The sequence below is a fragment of the Lacerta agilis genome, chromosome 7 (genome assembly GCF_009819535.1).
Source record: "Lacerta agilis isolate rLacAgi1 chromosome 7, rLacAgi1.pri, whole genome shotgun sequence".
Lineage (NCBI taxonomy): Eukaryota > Metazoa > Chordata > Lepidosauria > Squamata > Lacertidae > Lacerta > Lacerta agilis.
In genome coordinates, this window is record NC_046318.1 from 23,863,018 (window position 1) to 23,881,874 (window position 18,857).

Sequence of the window (18,857 nt, forward strand, 5' to 3'; positions counted from 1 at the left end):
AACCGCACACATCCACGCAGCCTTGTATTTTGAGGCCATTTTTCTTATATATTATAATTGTATAATATTATATTACATTGTATCATATATATATAATCTTTATTATACACAATAACTAGAGCTGTTAAGTGCTACTGAAGACTGTTAAGTGGCGGGTGGGTGGACAATCTACTTTCAGTTAGCTTATGTCTGTCTATAGATATATACAGTACGCTCTACCCTCGTAAGGGTAGATCGTAAGGGCCATCCGACACAGAAGTAAGCCCTCATGAGTTCAGTGAGAGTTACTCTCAGGTAACTGAGTCTAGGGCGGCGATCTCACTTCACCCCACGCCTCCCATCTTATCAGAATGTTAAGGATTGGGGGCCCAAAGCGACATAGAGTCTCAAAGGTCTAGAGAAGGGAAACCGGGTGACTCCCCCCCCCCCAGAGCATCCGTTTGGGATCATTGTCTCTTATGGCTCTGATAGCATGGCACTCCAATGGTTAACACCCCGCCCCCGGGAAGTGGGAGCCTTTGTTTTCAATGAGGTGCGCTTCCAAAGAAGCCTGCTTAGGATTCGCTGTAGAAATCCCCCCAAAAAGAAGACAGCTTTTTGAAGGTAGCTTTTCATCATTCTTTTAGCATTTTTATAAACCACGGGCCAAGGGACGTTTGGAGATGAACCCATAAACCCTCTCCCCCGGAACTCCGAGAAAGGGAGAGCAAACTACCTTATAGTGATAAATATTGAACATAAACGTAAACAAAGCTCTGCATTTATTTCCACACAAAAAAGCACCACCAGCTTCACTCTCAACACAGCTCAGTATGTACCCAAGAGTTAAGCCTTCATTTTGATCTCATCGATTTCAGGGTGACTCTTATTCCCTTAACACCAAGAATTCTTGTCGCATGTGAGAATCCGGCATTCTCGCGTTCCTCACTTGCTCCTCTTAAAACCTGCCCCGCGTCTTGCTAGGCTCTAGTAAACCATTACTTCATGTACTTGAAGAAAGCACATTTCAATAACTATATATAATATAATCATTCTATATTATATATACTATTATTATAATAATAATAAAAATTATATATTATAATATACATTCACCTTTTCTTAAAAAATAAAACTGCATCCTCATTTCAAACAATAATTTTATTTTATACCTTTTTCTATACTTTGTAGCAAATCTTTTATAACTTTTTTTGCTGAATTGACTTTATAATAAACTTTCTTAAATTACATTTCCCCCCCTTTTAAAATCAAGGCTCTTTTAATACTTCCCCCCAAAAAAGCCATTACGCTGTGTGTTAATTTTAATTTTTTTTTTTACCTTAACGTATACGTTCCCCCTCCCCTGCCCCCCCGCCCCCTGTGATCTACACTGTTAAGATATCGTACGGCAATGGTGGAACACCTAAAAAAGAAGAGGGGGAAACTTTGAAAAGAAAAGAAGAAAAGAAAGGAAAAGAAAAGTGACAATTGAAAAAAAATATGCCTTGACTCTTAAGTAAAGCTCAACTCTCAGCAAACTCAGCAGCATTCATTGGGTCATTTCAGCGAAATCGCCTTTTAAAATTTGCCCCTCTTGGCTTCCCCTCGTTCGGTTGTCCTTTCGCTTTCTCTCTCTGCCCCCCTAAGCCACACCTTCAGGAAGGGCAGGGGGGCGGGGAGTCTTACGTCTTTAAAGTGGAATGACCGGAAAAATTCTTTGAAAACAAAACAAAACACGAGTTCCCAAGGAAAGATGATCGTCTGTCTGTGGGTTAATTCACCATCGAGTGCTTCTTCCCACACGTGGCCAAGCGAAGGTGTATCCATTTCCGGTTCCCTTCTCCCCCTCCCCCCTCTTTCCTTTCTTTTGTCCCCCCACTTCTTCTTTTCCTTTTACATTTATTTCCTCACTCAACTCATCCTTCCCCGTCGATGTTTCCCAGAAGAGCCCCTCCGTTTGTCGCTGCGAGCAGTGTCATTAGTAGCATTCAATTTTTATTATTACTCTTATTACCTATTAACGCTTTTTTATTTATTTATTAGGAGTATTCGGTGGTGGCTCGAAGGCCGTTCCTGAGATTTCTTTTTGCACACAAGAAAGAAGGGCTCCAGTTGACCTTGGTCTGAAGAAGAAGAAGAAGAAGAAGAAGAAGAAGAAGAAGAAGAAGAAGAGAGGCATAAAGCTGAGGTCCGATTTTGGCTGTTGGCCGGCTTGGAGGCCTGCCATTTGGTACCATTTGGCAAATCATCAGAATGCAAAAGAAACCAGGGAGGCCAAGAGAGAGAGAGAGAGAGAGAAAACGTGCTTGTCGTCGTCAGAGCGGTGGTGGCGGTGGCTGTTCTTGGTGGCGGCCCTTTTCTCTCTCTTTCCTCCCCAAGCCTTTCTCAGGCGGGTGTCATGGCGGGCATCATGGAGAATTCGCAACAGATCTCTCCCTCCCCTCGTTCCCCCAAAGCAAAAAAGATGGAGACTTTCCCTCTGTAAATCCAGTTCCTGGAGAAAGAGAGAAGAAGCAGTGGGGTGGGTGGGTAGGAGGAAGAGGAGGCGGGGCGAGGAGGAAACGTCATCGTCGTCATCGTTGTCATGTGGACAGGCGTGCTCTACACGAAGTGCGGGGCAGGGGGGCGGCCTTCTAAAAGGAGAAGTACGTCGCCAGGGCCACCGAGAGAGCCACCAGCAGCAAGGGGGAGGCAGAAGCCACCACCGACGAAGCCGCCCGCTGTGTTTTGCTGCACAGGACAAACAAGTTGCCTTCGTAGTCAAGCTTTTTGGATTTCTCTTTCAGTTTTTCCCAGACGTCTGTCACCCCTTCCTGGCAATCCGTGAGGGCTGTGAGGGTGCAGGCATGGAAATCGTCCCAGTACCTGAGCACAGAAGGGGGTGAGGAAGAGAGAGAAGGAAAAAAAGACACAGGACAGAAGTTGGTCAGGAATGGTCTGCTGTCACAAGGCCCTCCCTCCCTCCAGGCCTAATCTCTAATAGGAGTGAGGGGCTCAAAATAAGGACTTAAGCATTCAGCTTCGCACAGGTGGGACCTGCGACAAGGGAGGAGCCCAAGCTCAGTGACAGAGCATCCACTCTGAATCTGCTCTGCAGGTGGGGCTGGGAGGGACCACTGTGAAGAGAGATGCTGGCTGCCAGCATAGGGAACTCTGAGCTGGATGGACTTAGTTTATGGTAGCTTCCTATGTTCGTCTGTGATTCCTGCCAGCCAGCCATTCCCTTTCCCAGGATACTCCATCCCACCCACTCTTTACCTCCCACCCACAACAGTCAACATTCCATGGCTACTGAGCATGCTCTGACTACATTGAGCTGCTCCTTTCCCTCCCTAAGTTTACTTTGCCGGCCTTTGGATTATTAGTGCCTTTCTTGGCTACAGAACAGGAGGAGAAAGCGAGTTCCCTGTCAGCACTGGGTGTTTACTCAATGAGTATGTTAGATCAATATCATCCCCATAATTGGACAGCAGAATTTTAAAAACACAAAGTAATATTTGTGGTACAAGTTCTTACCCAAAGAGCAGGTGGCAGAGCTCACCGTAAGAGAGACATTCCCACCCACCCCATAGGAGGAATGGCTCTGACAAAACAATGTCATGTGTGCATTGTCAAACTACAGTGGAATAACCTTCTTGCTTCAAAAAACATTGCATTCTCATGCAGATTCATTATTGATAGATTAATTGATGGGTCCATTAACGGATGAGTCTATCAGTTAAAATCTGTTTCACTGGGTTTCAGCCCATTTTCAACGCATAGGCCAGCTCAGGAAGATCTACTCTGACTTGGTAGCATTTCAGTTTCTCAGCAGAGTCCTTTCTTAGCCTCTGCTGCTAAGAACATAAGAGTCCATCGAGTCCAGTAGCCTGTATCCAAATACAGTGGTGCCTCGCTAGACGAATGCCTCGTTAGACGAAAAACTCGCTAGACGAAAGGCATTCGCTAGCGGAAGGCTGTCTCGCAAGACGAATTTTTCAATGGGCTTGCCTCGCAAGACAAAAAAAACCTCTGATTCCCACCCCCCCCCCGTCAAACTGCTCTTCCCCCGTTGGTGCTTCGCAAGACGAAATTTTCGCTATACGACAGCACTCGCAGAACGAATTAATTTCGTCTTGCGAGGCACCACTGTAGATTCTTTTAACTGGGAATGTCAGGGTTTGAGCTAAGGACCTTCTTCATGCAGAGCACTGCTGCACTATGAGTGTCTCCTCACCTGGAATCTCCCCCGCCTTCCAAGCACAGAGCTGTGGATATGTAGGCGTGATAGAAAATCACTTTGCAGATGTCTTGAGGTTCTCTCTCCCAATGTTTATTTTAGGAAATAAAAGGGGCTTTGCAATCACTGCCCCTGATAGTCTCTCTCCCTTAAAGCGTGTCCAGTGGAGCAGGATGTGGGGTGTGTGTGTGTGTGTGGAGAGGTGTAATTCCCCAGTTGCAATGGGAACGGACTCAGCATAGGCTCAAAGGGACAGTCTTCTTTATAATTTCTAATGTACCAGGGCTGCGTTCCCGAATTTAAAAAAGTAGTTCTCATGAGCATATCACAAACTATGCCCTAATTTACAATTGGATTGAAATTGTGGTTCAGGGTTGGAGGACTCAAGTTCTAATAATTATGATGATGATGTTATTATTTGTACCCCGCCTATCTGACTGGGTTGTCCCAGCCACTCTGGCCAGCTTCCAGCAGATATAAAAACACAATAAAACATCGAACATTGAAAACTTCCCTTCATGTGTTGTATTGTTGTACTGTATTGTTATTTACCTCCTTGACATCTGCTGGGAGGGCGTTCACAATAATAATAATTTTATTATTATTGTAGAGTCTCAGAGTTTTAATGGACCCAAAGGTCATCTAGTACAACCCTCTGCAATGCAGGAATCTCAGCTAAAGCATCCATGATGGATGGCCATCTAACCTCTGCTTAAAAACCTCCAAGGAAGGAGTCCACCACCTCTCTTGGGAATCTGTTACAGTATTATGAAGCTCACTGGGTAACCTTGGGCTATCATTGCTGCGAACTGCCCTGAGATCTATGGATGAAAGGTGGTATACAAATTTAATTAATAAATAAATAAGTAAAAAAAATCACTAATGCTCAGCTACCTGAAGAAGTGTACATACACACGAAAGCTCATACCAAGAACAAACTTAGATGGTCTCTAAGGTGCTACTGGAAGGAATTTTTAATTTTTTTAAATTTTGTTTTAACCTCAGAGGGTTCTTGTGAGGATATAATGGGGGAAAGGGAACCGTGTTAGCTGTCCTAATCTCCTTGGAGGAAAGGGTGGGTGTCAATGTAAATGATAAATCCAAATAAATAAATAGGTAATTTATTACTTCACATATTCTGGGGCTAAGTCCTGATACTGAAAACAGGTGCTTAGCATTAAAGCTTGATACCCTTCCACACACTGGGAAACCAGTTTCAGTGATAACATGAGAGCCAGTGTGTGTGTGTGTGTGTGTGTAACAAGAATTTAATTGGGGTTTAATTAGCCCTAGGAGTAGAAATGTGCTTAAACCTCAGTATTCTAAACACAATAATCAGAAACCACATATTTCTGCATTGCATCATTTGGTCTGGATTGCACTAAATACACCTCTAAAGAACTGGGGGAAGTTTATGGTGGTGGGAAAGAAGCTGGTAAAATAATAACTAAATATCCCATAAAGGACCTAAAAGGGGCATTTTAAATAATAATAAAAACTTTCCCACACAGTCAGTGTCCAAATTACATTAGCAAAATGGGGCAAAGGAAGCAAGCACAGAACAATAACAAGTGGTCCCCCCCCACAAAAAAGGTATGGTCTTTAAAGCTTGATGCCCAAACAGAATTATAATGATGCATTTACAGCAAGGGGATTTCACATGTAAAGTCCAAGTGCAGCAAAATGCGGCTTGGTTGATTAAGATACAGGGATAATTTCTGCACAAAAACATGATGTAACGTAACATGCAAGTAATTACTGGAGAGCCGCAAATCTTCGACAAAGCTCCTACAAAGTCGCCCAGCAGCTATCAGTTGCATGGCTCCATTCATTGGAAGGTGGTCAGTAGGCACATTCCAAGAACACTTAAGTCACGGGCATAAGCAATGCTTTGGAAGGATCCTGGTGTGTAAATGCTGCCACCTGTTTTATGGCAATATCTACATGGCAAACTGTGCCATATTTACGAACATTTAGGCGGACTATTTTAATGGTTGCACAAAGGTGCTGGCAGCAATTCTCTTTCCTACCCCAACCTTCACCTTTGTCTGAATATATATATTGGGCAAGGAACCATAGCGCCTTTGAATGAGTGCCAATGCTAACTCAGTAGAAGTTCATTCCAAGTTCCAAGCTAGTCGTCCTTAGGATCAGGTTGCTGGCAGATTAAATGGGCTGCAGAAACTGGGAATTGTAGCACAGTGCCTACTTTCTGTTTGGGATCGTCATGGATGCTTTAGCAGAGATTTCTGCATTGGAACCAGATGACCTTTGGGATCCATTACAACTCTACAACTCTATGATTATATGAACTGAAGAGAGACCACTGTAGGGTGCCTTCATTTTGGCCTTCTTTGGTGAACTGGATGATGGCATCCTTGCTTGCTGCTGTTTCTTCTTCTAGAGATGTTTAATAACGTCAACTATTCTTAAGAGGTTGGGGTGAACAGTGTGACCTGTTCTGGGGGCTGCTGGTGCATATAGAGGCAGAGTGCGCCTCCCCCATGGCCCCAATACTTGAACGTGTGAATGGCTGAACCTACCAAATCACCACCAGTCATTAATGGCACGAATGTGGGCTTCACTTGAGCTAGAAGTCACCATGGCTTAGTCCTCAAGTTTTCTCTCGGTGCCAGGGTGGTTCACTGTGAACATGACTAAACGCCAGGAAAAGCTATCTGACAGCAAGAGCTGTTGGACAGTGGAACAGTCTCCCTTGGGAGGTTGTGGACTCTCCTTCCTTGCAGGGTTTTAAGCATTGATGTTTTAGTTGAGATTCCTGCATTGCAAGGAGTTGGACTAGAAGAGCCTTGGGGTCCCTTTCCAACTCTACAATTCTATGACACGCAAAACGATGGGTGTCTTTGGAGCATGTGCAGAGTGCCTTTCTGCCACCACTGGCAGAATTGCTGGAACATTTCGGTGTGATCTGATGCTATGAGATCTCTTCAGACTCCAGAGCGTGCAGTTCTGACCCACAAGCTCTTTCCACTGACTGCTTTTATTAGGCAGCCCTATTCCTTTCCGCAGCTCTGCCTGTGTGTGTTATGTAATATGCCCCTTTCCTTTGCCATAATGAGCACACACCTCCTGCGCGCCCGACCTAATCTACTTGCAAGCTGACCATCTCCCCGTTCCAAGATTAGAACCGATTCCTCTTTGCAGAACAAACAATAGCAACCTGTCCCAGCTGTGCCGCTGAGTTGCCTTCTAGAGCAGAGTGACGCGTCCTAATCGAGGCCGGCATCCACAGGTAAGAGCCTACATAAGGGTTCTTTTGTTCTTTTCCTCCGCTCCAAAGGATTTTAAAACGAACAAAACCCAACAGCAACACCCTAACCCGCCCCGTTGCCAAATGTAGGCGTTTTGGCTAAGGCTGGCTATTACTCTGGATGGCTTGCGGGGGGAAGGGGCGGTGTGTGCGTGGAAACGTGGCGCAAACTCTAATTTATGAGCACTCGGGACTGGTCTCGTGGAGTCCAACGCTGGCTGCATTTGTAATAAATAATGAGGCGTGGAGATGGCGTGAAGGCTGGAGAGGGCGCCTCTTCTACTGTATTTCTGCCGTAATTGCATCTCCCAAAGGAAAACTAAATCTTCCCTGAGCTTCTTTCAATACACACACAAGGGCGAGAGAGAGAGAGAGAGAGAGAGAGAGAGCGCAGAGAAGAAGGGAGGGAGGGAGAGGGGGAGAGAGAGAGAGAGAGAGAGAGAGGGAGGGAGATAGAGGAGGCGACCTCTAGAATCTAGTCGCATGATCCGTGGAGCTGCGAGGGGTTCCGACTCCAGAATCTAGGCCAAAGGGTGTGTGTGTGTGTGTGTGTTGGTGGGGGCGCCTCTCCCTCCAACCTCCTGCTCCTGCTCCCCACTTCCTTTCTGTCTCGCGCCAAGCATACTGCAACTCTCTTATTTTGTATTTTTGTAGCTAACTAGTTGTTCTGTCAAGCAGGATCCCAGGCAGACATTTTCTCGGAAACAACGGAGGTTTCCACACGGCTGGGAAGCAGGAGTTGCCGTCTTGCGCGCGGGGGCAGCGCGAATGTCTCCGCTGAATGTACATTATGATGGCTGGGCGGTGGTTGGCGTTTCTCAGGATTGGAGGGAGGGGGGTATCTTTCTATTTCTCCCCACCAGGACCGCGCCATGTTGCTGCCAACACCAGAGTATTTTGTTGTTGTGTTGTCTCGTATAGATAGAGGTCTAGCTGGAATGCCAGTCATTCAAACGAAATGTCCTGAGGAAAGGAATAGAAAGCAAAAGGCAATTCCTCGCTATTATATTGCGAGGTGGGACGTTGGATTTTGCAGGAAGAGGGGAAGAATGGGCAATTATCTTTGGAATTTCGGCTCCCATCTTTATAATCAACTACACTGTTCCTCCGCCCCTATTAACAAAGATAAAACCTATAAAACCGCTAGATGCAATCCAGTTCTAAACAGTGATTTCAAAAGCACTAATTTCTAAATGAATGGATTTACCTTTGAGGTAGATACACAGCCCAGTTTGATCTGAACTGCTTTTATCCTCGCCCACACAATTCAAGAGGAAGTAATTTTTGATTCAAGCCGATGGGTACTCGGATTTAAGAGGGAATTAGTCCCAATGCCTTCAGCAGATTTTATTATTATTATTATTATTTCTAGCAAGTTAAGTTTCGGTGTCCAATTAAGCCTTGCAGAAGCCATCAAGACTTGAAAGCCTCAGCACGTTTACAGCCCGATTCTATATAGGCAGGCTTTTTCAGAAGTAAATCCCAGTAAATCCAATGGTATCATTCCCAGCAAAACCAGTTTAAAGCGTCAGGCTGCAACCGTGGTGTTGGAAACAAATTTCATTTGATTCTGTGGAACATGATAATTACAGTCTTACTTGGATGTTAAGTCCAGTTAAAATGAGAGGGGCTAGCTCTCAAGGAAACATGAAAACGATTTGGCTGCGCGTCAACTTCCCATCTAAATAGTGGACTGGAATGGGACAACCCAACTGAATACATTTTGGTAGAATGGAATATTGTTTTCGAATTTTGCGTAGCAGCGAGTAGGTGGAAGGCAGATTTACGCACACAGCCTGTCCACTGGTTTAGGATTTAGATTCGGTTGCCCTGTGGAAATATGATCTCTCTCGTTCCCTCACGGGAAACAAGACCAGTTGCATCCTTCGGAGCTCCCAAAGTGGCTTGCAAAACCACACCAGGCTGTTCAGTTGCAATTAAAAACTTTTTAATGTCTTCGTTTTAAAATATGAATTCTAAAGGGATGTCCTATAAGGAGGCTTGGGACAGGGAGATCTAGGTTTGAATCCCCGCTCTGTACTGCACAGTTGGGTTGTCATATTTTGAAGGGCAAAAAAAGGACGCTATGAGGGCTATTCAAAGGAAATGAATGCAATTTGTCTCAGATGCTACCCCTGAAATAGAGGACGTGTCCTGGAAAAAGAGGCCACATGGCAACCTTAACTGCAGCAACTCTTGCAACGGATGGGGTGGGGATCCCAACACAACACAACATTATCATGATTCAGTTTAATATGGGCCGTATTACATTACATTACACACACAAAACAACACTACAGTAAGTGACCACATGGCATGACAAAGCAGACATTTGTACGGAAATTATAGTGCGATGCACTGTGAGATTACATCGCATTTATATCACATTCTAAAACTTTACCAGCCCTCGCGAGCCTTTTAAAGCATTATCCACCCCCTTTCGCTCATTTTGGGTAGCTATTCCTCATCATACCTTCAGATAGAACAAACTCATTCCGTTAAAAGCACTTCCTAGTGGACTAAGGAGACAATAGAGCCGGACACCTCTGCTGCAAGCCTTGTCTCAGGCATTGAAAACTACCGTTTCAAACCTCAGAGGGACAATACCAATTTTTTTTGGGGGGGGGGGTAAGAAGCAAAGCTGTTGTTCCTACGCATTTTATGTGCATGACGCTATTAATTGAGCAGGCAGGGACGTGAATATAAATAAAAGAACAATCGCACAATGTAACAGAATAATAACAATAATTTGAAAACCCCTAATTGTAACAGGGCCTAGTGAGAGCCTTTAAAATACTCAGAGTTTTCCCGCTGACTTTAAACGAGATATGAAATGCACACATATTTGAAAGCGAATCCCGTTGAATTCTGACGGACTTTACGTTCAATTCTAGGAGCTTAACATCGGGGTATTAAAACGACGAGGTTGATGCCATTTATTTTAACAGGGTGAAGACTGCACCCAACATCCATGCGTGCTTTGCATGGTTATACTTAGCTTAGCATTTCAGTCTGTTGAGGATTAAGCCTGTGCAGCGTGCAAGCAAACTACACATGAAAGAACAACTCCTTTGGCAAGCTGGTAGCCTTTTGTCTGGCTACAGAGCTTTAGGTTCACAAGACAGTAGCATAGAGATCTTAGCAAAAAGTCAAGCCCCACTCCCCGCAAAACACACGCATACACTTATACAGTGTTATAAAGTAAAGAAGCGGAAATCACCGTGAAAAGCCATAACAAGAAAATGTGAACCTACCGGCAGATTGTTTCGAGATTTCTCTTGTCGTCCAGGTCTTGAGGGTAGGTGGCAATCTTATTGCCCATCTTGAGTACACAGTTCGAGAAGCCCTGAAAGACCGCATCGCACTTCCCCGCTGCTCTGACTGCTTGCACCAGGTATGCTGGGGAACAGATCAGCACCACGTCAACTGGACAGCTCCTAGCAAGGTAAACAGCGCGCGATACCCAACCCTGAATTCCGACTCCAGAGAACTGTGATCAATCCTATCCATTACACTTCATCTACGCACGCATCTACACACACGCGCGCGCACACATGTCTCAAAGCTGGAAGAGGATCTGCTTTGCTTTGTTCTCATAACAAAAGTTATTTTCCCTTTTAGGATCATTTAATTGGAGGGGATATATTTTAAATGGAGATCACACATATCAAATCGTTTTTTGACACTTCTTTTTAAAGTGTCCCTTAAATAAACAAATAAAATGCAATTGCATCACTTATAATAATAGCAACCTCATTTCTGTGGAGGTTGTTCCATATATATATAATATCCTCTTAAAAATACACGGTTTTGAATTATTTGGAGTGGAGTTAAAAACCTTTCTCTCCCCTCCCCCGTTTCTCTAAAATTCGCTTACTTTTTAAAAGCAAAAGTGAACTTCAAAAAACGTCAAATTTATTCCAGCAGTTTAGCGGTAGTTAATAATCATTATGCTTAACCTTCAAGTAGGTTGTAGCAATCTGCAGAACCTTTCAAAAATTGAAGCTGGTGGGTATTTTATGGTGAAAAATGGAGCTGGGGGGGGGGGGAGTCTGGAATAGAAATCACCAGGCATACATGTAGGTCTTCTCTTCAACAAATTGTTTCCTGCAAGAAAACCTTCCCCCACTATTTTCTCCCCTGCTGCATGGTGAGAATTGTGTCAAGAACGGGCACCCACAGACCCGCCCCCTTTGGAAATGCGATATAGCGGATGCAATGCAATGCGCTGGGGAGAACAGTGAGTTGCTTAGTCGCATGTGAATTCCTATTAATGTGTAACTTGCATCAATGAAAACCTAAAGGGAGGTTGACATGTTCGGTGCATGCTTAATCCCTTACTCTTGGTCCCACCTCCTCCACATCCGCGACTTCCCCATTCAGGTTCTTCCACTGAAGTGGAGACAGAAGAACATCCTCTGGGCTCGCCCTGTCTCATTTAATCTCTCCACCACTCGCCTTGGCTGACTTCTCCCCCGCCACCCCAAGAGCGTCTGTTCTGCTGTCTCTATCCACCACACACATCATCGACACTGATTCTCCACTATCCATCTTCTGCCTCTCGCAGTGAAATCCCCAAGTCGCTCTGAAAGATCTGCAGCAAGGCTGAAGCCTGGACACCCTTCCCTTGGGGGGTGGGGGGTGGGGGTGGAACACGGCTTCCTGACATCTCTTTTGGGTGCAGCAGACATCAAATCAAGGGGGGGGGCACCTACTAATCTGAAGGACTTCGTTCATTCTACGCTTTCCCAAAGGGAAGCTATCCCCAACCCAAGGCAAAAGGCTCTTCGATCATAATGGTTCTAGATATTGCACTGGTGGTGAAATCTCTCTCTTCATCACTGCAACGCTCTTCCTCACCCCCTCCCCGTGTGTGTCAGTGTATGAGTGAGCGGGGTGGGGAGTAGTTGAGTCATTTTTGCTGCGCGCTGGTGAATTGACTACATTGCGCTCTCTCTCTCTCTCTCTCTCTCTCTCTCTCTCTCTCTCTCTCTCTCTCTCTCTCACACACACACACACACACAAAATCGCATATATCAAAGCAGCCGCAGCAGCAATGTCTCTGGCTTTGCAGGAGCAGGTGGATGACTAGCGAGGAGCATACGGGGGCTATATCCCTACCAATCCTGCAGCAAATGAAAGGGAATTAGCGTCTTGTTGGTTTAATTGATCACTGGCTTGATCCCGAGCAAACCGTCCGCGGCTCTCGTTGCCCAACGCCACAGCCTCCCAAAGCAAGCGGGTTATGGAAAATGTCCATTTCCCCTCCGCCGTGAGTTTAGTGCGCTTGCCCAGCCTCGGGGACATTTACAGCGTAGATTAGAGATTGCAAGTGGAAAAGAGAGTTTTTATTTATTTTTTACTCCCTTAGAGAGGATCGAAGCGAACCATTTAAAGGGGTGTGCGCGTGCGTGCGTGTCTGTGCGTGTGTGTGTTTAAGGGGAGATCGGTTCTGGAATAAAAGAGGTCCTGTCCACAAAGCTGAGTGTCGGTGGAAACCCCCGTCTTCCCTCCCTCCCACTGATTTATGGCTAACCTGATTTAGTAACCGCCTCCCTCCTTCTCTAACCCACTCCCCAGCACGTCAAAACACGCAGAGGCTGCAGACATTGGCTGCCACACACACTGGAACCTACAAACAAATAACACACATAGGAGACCATCCCCAGAGTATAGCGCGTCCTATTAAACACACACACACACACACACACACACACACACACACACACACCTCGCGTTTTAAAACCGTCTCTCCTCGGCTGAGGCATCCTGAAAGGGCATGTTCCCAAAGGAAAGTCTTCGGCCCACGTATTTGACGGTCTTCCTCACCCGCCCCCCTTGCAACCAAGTGTGAAGGGTGGCAATGACGATGCTAACCGGAGGAGTGCTAACAATAAGCGCCTCTCCTCTCCCACCTGTTCAGTTGACCTGGTCGTGGTTGCCACAGGAAGAGAAGGGATCGTGTAGCAAACAATATTTTGCTCCTGACTGACCACCATCCTGCTGTCCCGCTAGAACAACCATCAGCACCTTGGAGAGCGCCTTCCCGCTTCTCTTACCCATCACGTAGGGTCGTTTGCTCTTATGAAAGATTGACAAAACCTAATTCACAACGGCGTACAAATAGCACACGTGATTTGGGCTCTTTTTGCTGTTTTTTTTTAAAAATGAAGCTAAAAGAACGGTAGATGTGAAGAATGCGTGGCAGACACACAGACACGTGTGTAGATGTGTGTGTATGAGTGTGCGCGGGCAATCTTTTTGCACCCCCCAGGTCTGTTTCTGTTTATCAGAACGTCTTCATCTCCCCCCCAGCATCCGGAGCCCTTATTTTTCCTGCCTTCTCTTATTCAGCAAGCTTTTTTTTGCCCCAAAAGGTCACCCGTTTCAGGCACATTCGAGGCAGCAGGATCAACACGCAAAGGAGGGCATATATTCTGAAGCGCACACACATCCTTAACTCATAGTATTTCCCATTTCCAACCCCAAATTCCAGCACTCTGCCAATGGAAACGATATCCAGATGTTCAAAGCCCAATGTTATGTTATTGTCTAACACTAGGCAAGATTTTGGATTGTCTAATGGTCATGTTGTGAGGGGGAAGGGATCAAAACCTTTTGATTCCTTCTGGGAAAAGTGATCCCAGAAAGACTGCTTTGTTTTTCAGTCCATCTCGATAGCTGCCTTTCCTATACAAACACACACACACACACACACACACACACACACACACACACACACACACAGAGTATATACCGGTACATATATTTGCATATGCGTGTCCCTCCCCGATTCTAACCTTCCTAATTCCTGCAAGAGAACTATCCTGACTTGCAAATGGTGAAAGAAACAAATGGACAAATTCATTTCGAGGACAAGGGCAATGCCGTGTCTCTTCCTGGAAAATAACCTTAGCCGGACATAGAGGTAGAGGCTATTTCTTAATATGGAAATGCACACAGAAGTGAAATTCTAACCTTAGGGGAGCTTTACACACACACACACACACACACACGATGGTTTTGCACGCAATTAATTCCATTCTTGGTTCTATTTTTACGATCGTATTATTTATTCGTCTGTATTATTATTATTAATATTACTCCAGGAGTCGACAATGATCGCTTTCCCCCACCGTTCCCCAGCCGCCTCTATTTCTCAAAAGCTGCAGAGACGGGCGACAGAGCGAGAGAAAGTGAAATAAACCCGAGACCTGCAGATTTGGGACAGGGAACTGGAGGAGAGGGGAGCGTTTCCGAAAGGGGGGGAGGGTTGCAGTTCTTTAAATCTACGTCCATGACAAACGTAGAAGGGCACGCTTCCCAGTTAAGCTGCCAGTCGAATTTACCTTTCCTACCACCGCAGCAAAACAAGAAGGTTTCGCCTCCAAATGCTGCTCAATGCAGAACCCGAAGTGATGCTAACTTCCAAGGAACCTCCGAGGCATAAACTCCCAACAACATTCAAACGAGGACCCTTGAATAAGCACATCAAACAAAACCAGGGACAAACCGAGCCCCAGGTCCCCCTCCCCAACGTTGAATGGAGTCCGTGCTATTTTTAGTAAACCCCCGTCCAAATATAAGTATTTTAAAACAAATCTTTTGGGGAGATAGGCTCAGAAAACCCGAGCCACCTTAGCCAAAGATCGCCTTGATTTCTCCTTCCTTCTTCACCTTTTGGTAAAAGATGCTCCCTCTTCCTCCTCTCCAGTATACTTTTGTAAAACGATTGCAGTTGGGACAGAAACTTCGAACTGCCTTTTGGTTTTCTTGTTTTATTTCTCCCCTTTTGCAATTCGGATTCCCAAGTAGTGGAATTACATTGTTTTGTACCAATCTCTTCATTTCTCTTCCCTCTCCATTTATTTCCTTATTATTTTTCGGCCCGGAGGTTGGTGGGGGGGGGGCGGCGGATATGAATTTAGCTTTGGACAAATAGGATGCAGCCCTCCAGAGATGCAAGCTTTTTTGTGCGCGTGCGTGCGTGAATATATTTGGGGCAAGAAATAAGCAACACAGCAATGCAATTGAGGAAGGGGTCTTTTTGGGCAGGGGGAAGGGAACTAATGGGGGGGGGTAACAAACCGAGATTTTGAAGCAACCAGCAAACTGTTTTCTCAAACAAAAACGAGAAGAGAGAGATTCCGCGCTGCAGACCTCGTATTGCAGAGCCTTGTTGTCACATGTTAATAGCAATCTTTGGCCAGCAATAATTTTCCTATTACGGGTTGCTTTGCATATTTTTTTTTGTTTACTTTCTCCATGCATACTTTGGTGCATTTGAAGGCAACCCCCCCCCCCTTTCAAAAATCCACCCCCCCCACCATCCCTTGCTTCCATAAGAAAGTGTGAGTCCACTTACCTAGCTGCACAGCGAGGACCAGAGAAATGTATCTGCCGTTCAACTTAAGTCCCATCCTATATTGAGTACAACCATTTGCGACTGCAGATCTTTCGTATCTCTTTCTCTTCCCTGTCTTTCTTTCCTTAAAGTGTGACTTGGGGAAATGTGGGGGGCCGTTGCAACCCAGGCATTGCCAATAAGTTCCGAGCAGCCGAGAGACTTTTCCTTTCCTTTCTGCCCTGCCCTGTTCTTTTTATTTATTTTTATCCCCCCCCCCTTTTTTTTTCTTTCCTCCTCTTACAACACACCGACACGCACACGGAGCTGGAGAAGAAGAAGAAGAGAGATCGAGGGAAAGGGGGCAGAAACAGACCGAGAAGGAGAGAGGGAAGGGAGAGCTAGGAATGGTTCACTCCATTAGGAGGGGGCGGAGGAAGTACAACCTCACGCCCACAAACAGCCCTGACGTGAGGGATGACACTGAGTGATTATTATTTTTTTCTCTTTTCAAAAATAAAAAATGTGCACCTTGGAAGAGAGAAACGCCATTTATAGACATTGCAAACTGGATTTAGCCAGCTTTCCCATCTCCTCTCGACTATTACGGTTTCCCCTTTTGCAGTCGCCGCGCTCCGAGTGACCCCGAAAGACCTCTAGGGAGCGCGTTGGCCTCGGGGCGCACCTTGGCCGGTGCCAAAGCGCAGCAGCACCCGCCCCCCTCCTCTCGCCTTGTCCAGGACCAGCCAGGCCCCTTTGGCCCTAAGCTCTCCCCATCCTATTGCAGTCCCACCTTTGCTTTCCCCTTGGCCGGGCGAGTCTCCAGACACTTGCAGGGGGCGCTCTCTCTCGATCACCGCCGTCCAGCCCGTCTCCTGGCGAGCAAACAGGCCAAGGATTAGGCGCGCATGGAGAAAAGGGTGGTCCCAGGAGGAGAGCAACAGGCGCAAGAAGGGCGCAACGCAGTGGGTGGTGGTGGTGTGGGGGACGGGATGGGATGGGATCGGCGCCCCTGAATATTTCTGCCAGGCAAGCGATTGCCCTGATAGTGCAGTGGGGCTCAGTGGAAAGATGGAGCAACATTTGCATTCGTGGGGAAGGAGAGAGGAAAGCGGCGGATGGCCCCCTTAGGGATGAACCACACCGTACCGAAAGCAAAACGCCCTCTCCAGCTAAGTTTATTTGTGTCCACATACGCAAACGTGCCTCACCACGCATCTACCGGTTCTCATCCATGTCCGTGTGTCCCTGGCTAATTCTGAAAGGCTGCATCTGCCGCCGCCCGGTTATGTAATGCGGGAAAGCAGCGCCCAGGTGGGGAAATACCAGTCGTAGTGCCTGCGCTCTTGGCTGCGCTCCTGCTGGGGGTGGGGGACAGCTGGGGGGCAGGTAGTTGCAGTCAGGGCAGTTCACCTGAGCGAGAGTAAACCCACAGTGCCTGCCGATTCAGGAGTAATGTGCCCCCTTGAGCGCAGTGTGGTTTACCCTCGGGGGGGGGCGGCGGGGGTGGGGGAGTGGAGGTCTATAGGACTGCAGTCTCAGTCGGTTCCGAGTAAACCTGCGCGCTGGATTGAGTGGGAGGACGCGCCCGAACTTCCTTTTTTTTTTAAGGGTTAGGGTCTCCCAAAAAAGGCTTCCCCTTGGAGACGCAAAAAAATTGTGTGCCCGCACCCCCCCCCACCCGTGTGTACAAATCAAAGGGGGGGATTTCGAGTGCTTATCTGTCTGATCGCGTTGCAAGCTAGCGATAATGTGTTGATGTGGACAAGACGTGCTGGTGGTGAGAGCGCGCTCTCTCTCTCCGCACCACTGCAGAATATGAGAGCTGTAGCCAGAGTTTTATAATCAGGTGAGGCTTCTAGAGGTGCCTCGGGGAGGGGGATCACGGAGGGGAGGGGGGAGCTTTGCAGAGAAAGATGGAGAGGAGCTACAGGGGAGGGGGTGCGGGGGTGCGGTGGGGAACACAAGCGTGAGCAACCGCCCGTCCTTCCCTCCCTCGCCTAGGTGGGGATAGCACGGTAGAATCCCCCTCTCCCGCCTCCCTCCCTCACTCTCCCTCCCCCACCCACTTCTCCGCAGCAGCTGCGGGGGCGGCTGGTGCCTGCCATTTGGTGGATCTGACCAAGTCCATCCCCTGCAGTGAGGAGGAGGAGGAGGATTCTGGAGTCTCCCCTCCCCCACACTCTTTTAGCTATGACGTCACCTGCAAGTGGCAGGAGGGGAGAGCTGGTTTGTCCCGGATCTGGTGCCTGCTCAGAATTTTAATAGGCCTCTCCTTACATCAGTACAAGGGCCTGCTTCTCCCTCTCTAGCTCTGCCGTTCTGAGGTTTGGCTTAGCAGGTCCCTTGTCTTCCTGCATGATGCGGCCTAGGTGAACCACAGAGGTGGGCAGGTGGGTGAAGGAGCGGGTTTCATCCTGTCCCTTCCTTCCCCAAAGGGCTGGAGGAATTGTCTGGCATGGAAGTGGTGCAGGGCAGCAACAGGAAGTTCTCTCGGGAGCAGGAAGAGGATGCAGCCATCTTGTTTCTGTCAGAGGTTTGTTTTTTGGTTGTGAGCCTTTGAGTGAGAGTCTAGACCTCTCTTGGTGCTCAAACAACAACAACAACCAGTAATGGTCCGCAGCAGGGGCCCCTGAAGAAGAGTTTGCCTGCCATGACTTTGGCCGACAGGAAAAATGCACTGGAAAGCGTGGGACAATTCATGGTGATGTTGGACGACATCATCTAACCACTCAAAGAAATTGAACTGAATATGCACTCAACATTGACGTCATTTAATTTCCACACGAATGGAGTGGATACCATTCAGACTAAATGCTTAATAAACAGCTTGTCTACAACAGCTCTCCCTGTGCAATGCCCAGTTGCATATTCAGGGCAGCCATTTCCATTTGCAAATCCCAACAGGTCTGACTCGTGCCCCAAAGGAACTGAGTCCTCCTCCCACATCTGTCCTGCAAGCCACCTTATGATCCTTTGCATAGGGGGGTCTAGCACACATGCAAATGTTCCTCCTTCACACTCACAGAATTACAGAAAGAGGA

General features: G+C 46.9%; 1 protein-coding gene across 2 annotated transcripts; it reads right to left on the minus strand.

The window, feature by feature from the left end:
• Positions 1-1,886: 1,886 nt before the first annotated feature.
• Positions 1,887-16,090, minus strand: NRN1 (neuritin 1). Of its 2 annotated transcripts, none has more exons than XM_033154511.1 (3): positions 15,835-16,090; positions 10,724-10,868; positions 1,887-2,844 (listed from the first exon to the last, which is right to left on the minus strand). In XM_033154511.1, the coding sequence occupies exons 1-3, from the start codon at positions 15,887-15,889 to the stop codon at positions 2,613-2,615; spliced, it is 432 nt and encodes a 143-aa protein (XP_033010402.1). In that variant the 5' UTR covers positions 15,890-16,090; the 3' UTR covers positions 1,887-2,612. The 2 variants fall into 2 exon arrangements, with proteins under 2 accessions (XP_033010402.1, XP_033010403.1); XM_033154512.1 differs by lacking the exon at positions 15,835-16,090 and adding an exon at positions 11,898-11,958.
• Between the last annotated feature and the right edge of the window lie 2,767 nt (positions 16,091-18,857).